This window comes from Coloeus monedula (assembly GCF_965178545.1).
Source record: "Coloeus monedula genome assembly, chromosome: 1".
Taxonomy (NCBI): domain Eukaryota; kingdom Metazoa; phylum Chordata; class Aves; order Passeriformes; family Corvidae; genus Coloeus; species Coloeus monedula.
Window position 1 is genome coordinate 140270193 of NC_138781.1, and position 12411 is coordinate 140282603.

Consider the following 12411-nt stretch of genomic DNA (forward strand, 5'->3'; position numbering starts at 1 on the left):
AAATGGAAGCTGGAGCCAAGTCTTCTTTTTGGAAGATGGTCAAGATTAACCCCTGTGGACAAGGAAAAGCTTTGCAGCCTGACTGCAATGTAAATCCAGGCATTCATGGGAATGTTTAGCTCTGGAAAGTCTGTGGAAGGCTGCCTGTGAGCCAGGAGGAGTTACTCACTTCCTTCAGCCCAAGGTTCGTTTCACAACAACCACCAGTTCTAAATCTGGGATGATTTGACTCCTTGCACAGTTGGACTTTGCTCTGTTTGTGGAAAAGCACCATCCTTATTTGGGCTGGAGTTGATGAGATGTGCTGATGCAAAAGACAGGAATCACTGTTGCATCTGTTTGGTGTGGAAAGGGAGGAAGGGGCTTTAGCAGTCATGGAAAACAGATCATGAAAAATCATGGCTACAGCAAAGTTGAGGTGAGCTCTGCTGCTCCTGAGAACAGATTTTTCGCCTACCTCCAGGAAGGGCAAAGCTTGGAAGTGCAAGAGCATGGAAAAAAGCAGTCAAACATCTAACAGGAAAAGCACAGATCAGCCAGTCCTTGTTCCATCCTATCCCTATGAAAGCCTGAAACCAGAATTTATTTAGAAAATAGTGTTCGAAATTGTATATATAAATATAACTGTTGCTGTATTTTTCAATGAAACATTTGTTCACAAAAAATAGGCTTAGACTCCTTTCAAAAAAGAGTTGCCCAGACTATTTTTTTAATCTTTAAATGAAGTGAAAAAAAATATGAGGGGGTTAAGGTGGTGACTGAGTTTTATTTTTCCTTCCATGGAAATGATAAATTCTGTGTTATTCTTCCTCTTTACTGGAAAATCCAGAAAAGTTAAGGTGAGCTAAAGCAAAAATTTCTTTTAAGTGTTAATTTTGAAGTCTTTGCTTTCAAAAATAAAATTTATTTTTAAGAAAATAAAAATTATCACGCAGTAAAAATCATTATGCACTAAAAAAATCATTATACAGCCTCCCCATTGATTTTACTTATTTTGTCTTATAATATCAAGCTACCAGTTAAAATTATTTCTTGTTTAATTCTGAAGTGTTACTGCCTGTAAAATCTCACTCAGTTCAAAATCCTTTTTGTAATTGCAGTAAATGCTTTTAGTAGTATCTTGGAGATGTGATTTTTTTGTGGCTGTATGGTGTATCTCTCAAATTTTTAGTTTCTGTGTGCTTCAAAATGTGATCTTGTGCAGCAAAATGCATCAAGGAGGTTAATGCACCAGGTGTGGCTGCTACTGCAGCCTCTCTTTTCAGCTGTCATTTCCCCCCTCCTCAGCTCTTCTTAAGAACTTTTATGGAATGCTGTTCTAAATAAAATTTCTTTCAAACTCTAATGTGTGTGAAAAGATGCAAGAAAGGAATGGGACTTCCTAAACCAAATTTGAATATAATTATAAGGGAAAAAGGTTTGTTTTTCTTTTGCAGGATGACAAGATCAGTTGTTTTTCAGACAAGCATAATTAATTCTCATTATATTGGTCCTCAGAACATTGTGCGTATAAAAGCAACACAAAGGCAGAGGTGGTTGTTGTCAAGGCATGAGTGAAAGTACTCTCAACACTGCTTGTTTTCTTTATTTGCAGGAGAGTTGGAGGTGGTCCAGAAAGACGGGGAGCGCAAGATTCAGAGCCGGCAGCAGCTTCCAGTTGGAACAACATGGGGGCCTTTCACTGGGAAGATGGATCTGAATAATAACACCTTGGTATGTAGATGCTCCGAGACACTTTGCTTTGTTATATTGTGTGTCATTCTTCAGGGAATAGCCTGAATTGCTCCTCAGACGGAGCATTTGAAAACAGGCATTGTTAGCTTTAACGGCCAGTGGTATCTGGCTCTTTTCCAATTTGTTCATCTATGGCAACCAATCCACATGAAGTTATTTGGAGCACAGGTTAACAGTGTTTAACTTGTTCTTTTACTGAAGGGAAATGTCACTTCCTTGTTTGCTGAACCAAGGTGTTGTGTTTTGGTAGTAATATCTGATTTTTTTAGTGGCCTTTTGAATTTTTCATAGTATTAATTACTGAATACTTAATTTATATTAAAGAAAGGTATCAAAAATAAATAAATACATGATTTTAGGATAAAATTAATTAAATTTGCCGTAATATAACTTAACATAGCAAAATCTTCCATCAAATTAATGCTTTTTGAAAAGCATCAAAAGACACCTGTTATATAATATATTCTCAATTAGCCTCATTTTTTATTCTGATTGCAGAAAGTATGTGGACCATTTTACTTAAAAGTAATGCTTTGCTGATCTCAGTTCAGTGCACTGAAAATCATGTCATTTCTAGGTCTTCATTTCATCTTTGTGTTGGTTTTAATTCTGAGCTTCAATATTATTTGTGTATAGTTCAGACTAATTTTCTGAAAATATCAGGAAGGAAACAACTAATATCTCTAGAAGGGTTTAAACAGTCTTGGAACATGCATTGCCCTGTGGGATACTTCTGAAGAACCATTATCTGCAGCTGGATCACTGTTTGCTATTACAGACTTTGCATTGAATGTATTCAGCATAAAGACACACGGAACCGTTTCACAGGAGGGGGTTACAGGCATTTGGGGTGCACACATCTGTGCTGTAAAGGGAGAAGCTGAGCTTCCCAGTGTTCACCAGCACTGGGTATCATCCTGCTCTTGGAGGACCTGAAGAGAGTGAGGAACACTGAGTTGCTGATGTATCATCTGGGGCAGAGTGAGAGAGGGGTTATGTGGACATGGGAGAAAAGGGGAGAAAACTCCTCCCTGGAGAACCTATGCCTATACAATGGAGTTCTCTTTCTAAGGGTTGCTGGATAGGATGCATGTTACTTTCTGTAAGTATGCATATTAAAATTTGAGTGAAGCATTGTTCTGAGTACATAGTATAGTATAGTATACACATAGTGGACATTTAAAATCTTAATATTTTGTACTCTTTAGCATAATTTATTAATCAAATGGTGCTAAGAAACGTTACAGAAAGCAGCATGGAAACTTCGTCTAGATTTCCAAGAGTTCAGTATTCCCAACCCAGGTCAGATTTCACATTCAGGCACCTGAATAAAGAACAGATTTTCAAAAGTACTGCAAAATCAAAACACCTTATTGTCAGAAAGAAAAAACTGGAAAATTTGAACACTTGTCTCCATTTTCTCTATCCATTTAAGTTTTATTTCCTTATCTATTTTATTATTGGCCTATCAATAGTCTCAAAATATTTTTAATAAAAGGTCATATGTGACAAGCACCTGTAATTCAAATAATTGTCTAAATTCCACTATAACTACTTTCATCAGCTTTCATGTAACAGAAACCTTAGTCCTGTTGTAGTTCAAAGTCAGCCCACAATCCATACTTTAGAGAAATTCTAGCTTGATTTTGTCTGCTTGTACCACTCCATCAGGTATATACAACATGAAGATAATGTTTAAATATCAGAGATGATATTGATTGTCCCTTCACTACAAAATTAATCTTTATCAGATATTCTTAGGATGCATTTGCAACATGTTGGCAGCCAATCATATTGTATCTTTGGGTTTCTTTTGATGGAGCCATAGATTAACCACAAGCCTAGCAGCCCCTTGCTTCTCCTTTGATAGTACAGGTATGTTTTAAGGTCTGTTATTTTAAATTTGGGAAAATATTACTTTTGCTGTATCAAAAGCATTTAGCTAAGATAGTCGGGCTTTAATGAACTCGTAATTGAGCAGTGTGCAGAACTGACTTTTAATTTGTTGATTGTAATGGGATGGAACAGCTTTTTCAATGTAGTTCAGAGAAACGTGCAATGAAAACCTTCAGGACTTTTTTTCTCACTAAACTGGAAAGATACTTTGTTTATTGTCAAATTAAAAATCATAAAGTCTATTTTTACTAACACATGAAAGATTTTACTTTTGTTTTGCCTACAAATATAAACACATTTGGAAATCAGAAAAATTTCCTGTAAACAGAACTTTAGTCCTCAGAAATATTGTTTTGTCCCCTGTGCAACTCCCTCCTTTAAAAAAGTCGAAACTGAACTAGGTGTCATCTTGAGCAATCTGATTTAACTTCAGGGTTGGATCTGACTTTGAAGTTTGCCATGCTTTGAGCAGGACTTTGGACTGGATGACCTCCAGACCTGAATTATTCTGTGATTCTATTTTTTCTTTTTCCCAAATATCATATGCTTCCTGTAATCCTACATTTGTTACTTTAAAATTCTTTGTGAAGAAATATAAACCTTTTAATGCAACTATAATTTGCTGTTAAAGCAACAAAACCTCAGCATCAGCTTCTACATGGTTCTCTTTTATCTTTTCTAGGAATGATTCTGGGTTTTTTTGTGTTTTTTTGACACATTTGATTACTTATCTCACTATTGTACATGTTCTCTGTTGTTCATTGGGGAGTTGGGATTCTTTACTTAGGTTATTTATATCTGTTTTGGAAAGCTCATTTGGGTAGAGACTTACATCCCTACAATTCAGTCAAACTTTCACATGAGCAGCTGAAAAGAGGTTTAGTTCTTTTCTGAATGAGAACCTTAAACATTCCGCTGCTATAAACATCCAATTTTTGGAAAAGAGTTTTAATGTGGATTTTTTTTTGTATAGAGAGGAAAGGAAAGAAAAATTCAGGGACCCTCAGGTGAGTAAATATCACAATTTTTGCAGCTGCTGTCTTTATTGGGAAATATGTTTGTGGCTGACTACAAGTATCTCACCTGACTGTACTGTTTAGTGTTAGCGATGTGACAGTGCCTCACAGGATTCATCCATGCTGTAAGAGTTAGAGCTTACTTATTCCTCTTGCACTCTGCACTGAGTACAGCCTGTACGTGTAATATCCTGTTGAAGTGCTTCTTGTTTCCAGCAGTGCTGCGTTGCTGAATACAGTCTTGCTGCTGTTGGCTCATGAGATGGAGAAAGTTAATTAATTCAGCACAGTACTTAATTGAGTCACCGTGCCAGATGTCAATTACATTTTAGATCTTTGAAGTTTCTGTCTTGAAGTATGTTAGCAGTACACATCTCAGAGTGGTTGGGTACCTTGAACAAAAATTATTTTAATGCTGTTCACAATTGCAATAGGAATAGCAGGTGTTGGTATCATCAGCAGTGTTGCAGCACTGTTGGAAAATACGGTAGAGCAAGGTCCCCATCAGGACTGAAGAATACTCAAACTAAAGGTAGACTTGAAATAGCTCAATGACTAATAAAGTCATTTTCTCATCTAAGAGTTTAGCCAATACCCGTGAATTACATACAATTACATTATGAAATAATGTATGCTATTGTTACTGTTACTGTTGGTGAAACAATCTGCATGCAGCCAGCAGAAAATTTTAAGACACTGTTTTTAGCAAGTGAGTCTCAGATCTTAAAACTTGTCTAGGCATTTAAGTTTTACTTCCATTTCACCTTAAGAACTTCTTAGATCATTCTTAAATATTTGTAGATACCTATTTAGATACTTTTGTTATATTTAGAGTGATAGATCTCCTATTTAGATGCTTTTATTCCTGTAATTTTGCCAAACTGCTGAAATTCCTCTGCTCTCAGCTGCATGCATAGTTTGTCAGCACAATTGGGTATAGAGGTTATTGCCTTCCATTTCCTTACACTACTTTCACTTTCCATCCACTGTTCCATAATAGTTGGATAGTCCCAAGAAAATTAAATGCATAGGAATATCTTTTCCAGCCTAGAAAATGTACACGTCTACATGTTTCCAGATTCTCTTTGACATTTAATATAATCTTGCTGTTTAGACATACAGACCTTTGAAGATGTTGAACAATACTACTGGCTGTCTTCAGCTGGTGGGAACTCAGCTGTAGAATGGAAGGCAACACAATTTGGAAGGCTCTAAATTGGTGTCTTGCTGCATCACAGAAAATTCAGTAGCTCATGGGTACCCACAAGTACATAGAAATATATTTTGAATCATCAGACTCCTAGTTTGTGATTCCTGTCTTTAACAGGAAAGTGGGTTTGCGCAAATGCCAAGTCCAATATGACCATGCAGGTGAAAAGAGCAGAAGACCTCTCTAGACTGGACCCCTGAAAGAGGAGCTGCTATGTGCAAGCAGATCTAAATTCAAGGCACTAGCAGCCTAGCTAAGAAAAAGCTGTTCACTTGCTTTTTTCAGCTGTAAATATTTTCCCTGTTTGAGGGGACAGCTTGATGGGAATGAGGCCCTTGGAAACGAAAGCAGCACTGAACCACGTAGCCCACGACAGACGTCAAACAGTGGTTGCTCCAGCAGTAGTGTGGAGGCAATCCAAGAGGCCTTCTCCCTTGGCTGCTGCCATCTAGTTTTTGGTGTTAATCTGTGCCCATGGCAGGGTTTTGTGAAGCAAAACAATGATCAGCTGTATCCAGCCCGCCATTGTCGTCTGCTTGTTGCAGGGAAGAGCATGCGGGGCAGGCCTGTATGAGCCTGATAAGGAAAAGAGGATTCAGTGTGACTGTGAAGAGAATCCACAGGAGGAGAATGTGCAGGGCTGGGCCAGGCAAGCAGTGGGACACAGCAGGGACTCTTTAATGGGATCTGTGAGGTTCAACACCAAAGAGACACCTCTGGAAGATATGCTTCTGGAGCTGTTTGACTGGGTAGTATGTGAGGGGCTGGGGAGCCAAGGTTCAAAATGCAGTAAAGTTATTCACTCACTAATCTGTGGCTGGTCACTTCAGGTCAGAAACCTAATGTCTCTAGTGGACAGTGACTTTTAATCTTCAGAGTTGCAGCATGAGGGTTTTCTGGGAACTTTTGTTGGAGGTGCTGCATGGCTACAGAGAGGCAGTAGTCTGTCCATAGTCAGGCTGTAGCCAGCCTGTAGTTTCTGTTTCTCTTATTCAAACATAGAAAGGGAAAAGGTAGATTTTGTCTTTAGATATGTAACTGCAAATGGAGAATTTGGCTCTTAATAGCAGAGAGCCATTTTTATATTTAGGTACCAAAAATAGTATCCTGAGTAATGAGCCTTGATTCTAATCTTCGTTATACTACTTTTATACCTTTAAATATGTCAAGTGACAAGAAGCATTTCTTTCTCATTTTTACTACTGTTACTGTCAGGCTCTTCATAATTGGAACTAGTTTAAGAGCACTTCCTTCGGTCCCAAACATGAGCAGACTTTATTATTGTGGCACTTAGGACAGCACCTGATGTCACCCAACAGCTACCTGCTGATGTGCTGTGCACGTGCTGAGATTGGCTGCTTAGAACCATAGAATCACTAAGGTTGGAAAACACCTCTAAGATCATCAAGTCCAACTGTTAACCCAGCAACACTATGTTCACCACTGAATAGTGTCCCCATGTAACACATTCAAATGTCTTTTGAACACCTCAGGGACAGTGATTCCACCACTTCTCTGGGCAGCCTGTTCCAATGCCTGCCAAAGTGAAGAAACTTTTCCTCATATCTAGTGTAAACCTCCTCTGGCACAGCTTAAGGCCACTTCCTACAAACTGAAATATTTAAAAGAATTGGGATATGCCAAGATGTCCACATGGCTATCCACAATGATCTTTGAGAACACATCACCTCACATTACTTCACCTTTTACCAAGTGGTCTCCCATTTATATAGACATGCAGTTCAGGAGAATGCAATGACAAAAGAACCTTTTTAAAAAACTTTTGTACAGAATTGTAGTTTAGATGCTTCTTTCTTTTTTTTTAAGAAGTTATTTCTGCTCTTTTATTTACATTTATACAAATTTAAACCAGGCTGATAATGTGATAGGAAGATGCTGCAAGGAGCTGAATAAACACCCTGTTTCAGAAAAATCCAAAAGCATTTTTTTCCAACTTGCACAAGTATTTTCAACATCTCAAATAGGTGATGAAGTATCACAAAGGAGAACCTTAATCCTACACTTCTGTCTAAATGCTGTTAGTACACTGGTATTAGTGCTGCACACCATACCATAGCCTTAATTTTAAGTTATTAAATATTTAAAGAACATACAAATAACACAGGGTTGATATTACATTCTTCTTTTTTTTTTTTTTTTTTTTTTTCTTCTTTTCTGATTTGGTTATTTCCAGAATCTCAACAGGGAATTTTTACACAAAATTGCTCTTGTTTTTTGACCTTGTTTCCTTAACTATAGCCCTTTTTTGAGACTCCACGTACCCATGGTTCATTTTGACACCTGTTTATCAAAACAGAAGAACTTTAACATTTCTTTAAAACTGTCACTGGTAATTTTGGAAGATTTTAAAAAATAATTCAGTTACTTGGTGCTTGCTGTGAGCATCTTCATTAAGCAGAATTTATCCTAATACTATTGTAATTAAGTAGTAGACTTTACCAATCATTCCCGTTAAACTAACTGAGTTCCCTGGGAGAAAACTCAGTGAACTATCTGTCCTAGTTTGGCAAGCTTCATTTCAGTAGGGGGTCCTTCTGGGAGTGGCAATGTACCCTGGGGTACATCGCCAGACAGCTGCCGAGAGCAGAGCAAGGGGATGGTTTCGCAGAATAGATGGGGCAAAGTCAAGAACCTGGGACAGAAAAAAAGGCAAGAAAATTTGGTCCAGGGCCTCCCAGACAGCAGTAAAAGGAGATGCTATCTCCAGGTGCCAGGCTCTTGCATTTTAGGGTGTGGAGAAAAGAGAGAGAAGAAAAGCTGTTTAATTAGAGGATCACTGCAGTAAACTTCAGTAGCAACATATTCTTGTGCTTCTACACTGTTGAATCTTAGTAGTCTTCTACCTAGTCTAATCTTCACTGTACCACAAGCTTTAAGACACAGATGCTTATTTTGCAATTGTAGATTTTGCTAAATTTATCACAAATTTTAGAATGGCATGTAGTTTTATTTAAAAACTTCATGTAAGAAAAATAATCTATTTATCTCCATTTAAAGTCATTAATGTAGCTCACTGCACTAAAATACCTAAGAGGCACAAGTTCTGTAACTGTTTAATATGTGAAATTTAACATTAAATGTTTTCCTCTGAGGAAAATTTTTCAATTCATGCTTTTTATAATGACACTTCTTATTTATGAAACATATATATTATAGACTAGGCAGATATAAAATGCCAGTTTTAAATATTCAGCAGTTTTGGAAGTCATCTTCTCACTAAATGTTAACACTATCTTTTTTTATTCTGGAATAAAATTCGGTCTCTAAAATGTTGACACTTTTTTCAGTAGTTCCACATTCATAGAACAAGCATGGGAAATTCTAACTCCATCATTTTAGTGGCACATAAGGCTATGAAGGTGTTTGTGTCTATGAAGATGTTTGCATTGTTAAGATAAGAATTTGGTAGTTACAATGGTCACAGAACTGAAAGGCTAGGAGGCTTGTGCTCTCTGACCATTTGAAAATAAAATGTCCTGGAAGCCATGGGTATTTTTTTGCCTGCTGCACATAAAGCTGTGCCTGCCCAAGGGTAGCTCGCCTCAGGGTACACTGGTAGTGGAAAAAAGCACTGCCATGCTGTTGCCTGCGGAACTGTGGTCGCACTTGTGTTGCACCCAGTATGTTGTCAAGATGTGCTGTCTGGCCATACAAATGCATAAGATTATGAAAACATCAGCAGATGCTTTCCATAGGACTTGGGGATGCCACAGTGGGCAGTTGTTTGGAATAAAAGCATGCTGTAGGGAAAATCTTGGTGTCAAAATTTATTTGTTAATAAAACAAGCAAGATACCATATCATAGTAACAATAACAATATTTTAAATTATTGTCTATCTTCATTTAAATAAATAAATAAATTACTTCAAGTAAAGGAATGGACCTGTGGTTTCAGTTAAGACAGTGCCTGCTTGCTGATCACTTTCATACAGTGTGATGGAATGATCAAAATTCAAAAGATCAGTTCCTTTTGTCTGAATCTGCTTGAGAGAAGTAGCCTATAAATTTTCAAGAAGGATGGAAATTAAAGTTATTTCTGGTTGTTTCATTGCCAGCCAAATTAACTGTGTTCTGTGAAAGTGTGGGTTTGAATGTTTTGAATAAAAAAAACCCTCTCAATATTTCTAGTAAGTATTGTTAGTACAGTATGTGTGAATACATAAATTTATAAAAAACCAGATATTTAAACATAAATATATAAAAAAAATATAGTAACTATATATATGTACATATGTATATATACATACACAATTTAAATGATTGTGAATATATAAAATAGCATATTCTATTATATATATATAATTACCATATTCTAATCAGAAGCAGGCATTGTCTGTTCCTAGGTCCTAAAAATCTGTTTTATTTGAAATACTTTAATTTTGCTGAACTTTCCTCACTGTTCAGCTGAAACTCCTTTTCTAATGATGTTGAAGTATCCCATGGCCAGTAGCAAAATGAGTCCTTTTCCAGATGCAACAAATCTACTTTGCACTACCAAAGTATGGGCAAAGAAATTCAGAGCTTGGCCTGAGAAACTCAGTGCTGAGTGAAGCTTATAAATGTCCTGAGCCTCATTTATCAAGCCTGGAGAACAAGTTCATCAGTCTAATCCAATGGAGGCTCCTCAGACTCCAGGGAAGCTCAAAAGACAATCAGCTCCAGCCATTAGGGCTCCAGAGCAAAGAGCACAGGAGGCACCATTGCTTGCTTTTCTTACCTTCCCTACCAGCCCCAGACCACCTGTAGCAGGGGAAAGCTGCAGCAAGGACTGCACAGCTGGTGCACTACTTGATGATGTTATTTATTTATAGGTTTATTTGCATGTCCCGATATTCCATACATGGTACATTATATGCATAGCCTCGTTGAATTTTATATTGTTTCATATTTATATTGTTTCGTTGGGTGTAGCAAGATGGGGGTCAGTCTCTTCTCCCAGATGACCAGTGTCAGGACAAGAGGAAATGTCCTCAAGATGTGCCAGGGGAGGTTCAGGCTGGGCATTGGGAGGAATTTCTTCATGGAAAGGATTGTTAAACGTTGGAACGGGCTGCTCAGGGAGGTGGTAGAGTCACCATCCCTGGAGGTGTTCAAGAAATGACTTAATGCCATGGTCTAGTTGACATGGTGGTGATCAGGGAAAGGACTTGATTTGACTTGATGATCTCAGAGGTCTTTTCCAACCTAAATGATTCTGTAATAATCATATCCCATCTTAAATAAGTGAATATTAATTAATAAACTTTTACCCCCTTTCTTTTTACTAGTGCATTTTAATGAGTTTACAAAATGCTTCACAACTTTTGAATCATTAAATACAGTTTTTTTAGCTCTTTTAATATATTTAGGAAATAATTGAGTTTTGCATAGGCAAAATACTGTCTTTTCTGTACTGTAAGGGAAGGATAGCACTCGGAACACTACTGATGCATTTAGGAAAAACTACATAACATATGAGATATCATCACAGTTTATGTAGATTATTCTCACTCTGAGAATGTCTTATAATTTAAAATTCTTCCTGTCACAGATTAGCTTTTATATCTTGTTTTTGACCTTTGATTTGATATCTGAAATGCATAGAAGATGCTATTTTTAATAAAAGCTTTATATGTGTTAGTAATTATAATTTATGTATTTGTTTAAAAGCATCTCACATTTCCCGAAATACTTCTTTTTCTCTGAAGCTTTCTCTTCTCTCACATGACAGTCTCTGATCTGGGGGATGAGTGGCCACTTTTTTAAAAAAGAAACTGGAACTCCTGCCATGTGTGAGGACATTAAAGACAAGTTTAGGGGAGCTGAGGGAGGTGTGCCTCGAAGCTGGGGAGGTGAGGAAGGATTCTTCCCTCTCTCCCCCTCCTGCAAGCTGTTGTCCTCACTTTTGGAAGAAAACTGGGGCAAATTAGCATAAAGGAAAGAGAGCAATAATGCAGAAAACAATAGTAGATCCAAAATATCTTAGTTCCTGCTTTTCTGCTTGTGTTTAAGCTGGCCTGGTTCTACTATTGCTAATTTTTAGTTCTGCAGTGAACCTTATAGTATAGTGGACTTTAGTCTTACTGCTCTACTTTTACACTGTTTCTCCCTCTTGGATGCAGTTGCATTTATTACATTAAATATTGGATTTTGTTGTTTATATTTGTTAAATTCCAGATCATATTCTTTTCTTTTGGGATCCAATATTTTACCTTATTCCTGTTTCTCACTCTGGTCAATCCACCTCCTCCAAGTCAAAACACTGTCTTAATCCTGTATGCTTCTGTGGTGGAGGATTTCCCTTGCTTCTTGGATCCACCTGGATCACAAGCCATGGAATGACATGAAGGGTAGCATTAGGTGAACCTTCCAGACTCAGCAAGGTATCAGCAAGGGAATTTAGTTTAGATACAAGAAAGAGCTTCCTAATATTGAGAGTGAAAAGCTGGAGGAGATTCAGGAGGTTGCAGTAAATCCGTGGCTGGAATGTTTCAGAACAGGCTGGACCAAGACGACAAGAGTGGTGTAGGCACAGCTGAGCCATGGCATGGGGGA

At 37.5% G+C, this 12411-nt stretch overlaps 1 protein-coding gene across 2 annotated transcripts in view; it reads left to right on the forward strand.

Moving 5' to 3' along the window:
• Window positions 1–12411, forward strand: part of ZFPM2 (zinc finger protein, FOG family member 2) — a gene marked incomplete at both ends in the record, with an annotated part of 303859 nt that overhangs the window by 143745 nt on the left and 147703 nt on the right. For both annotated transcript variants that reach the window (XM_082293303.1, XM_082293304.1), the window contains one exon: window positions 1595–1713. In XM_082293303.1, the coding sequence (XP_082149429.1) occupies window positions 1595–1713 (119 nt within the window). The remainder of the gene's footprint in view (window positions 1–1594; window positions 1714–12411) is intronic.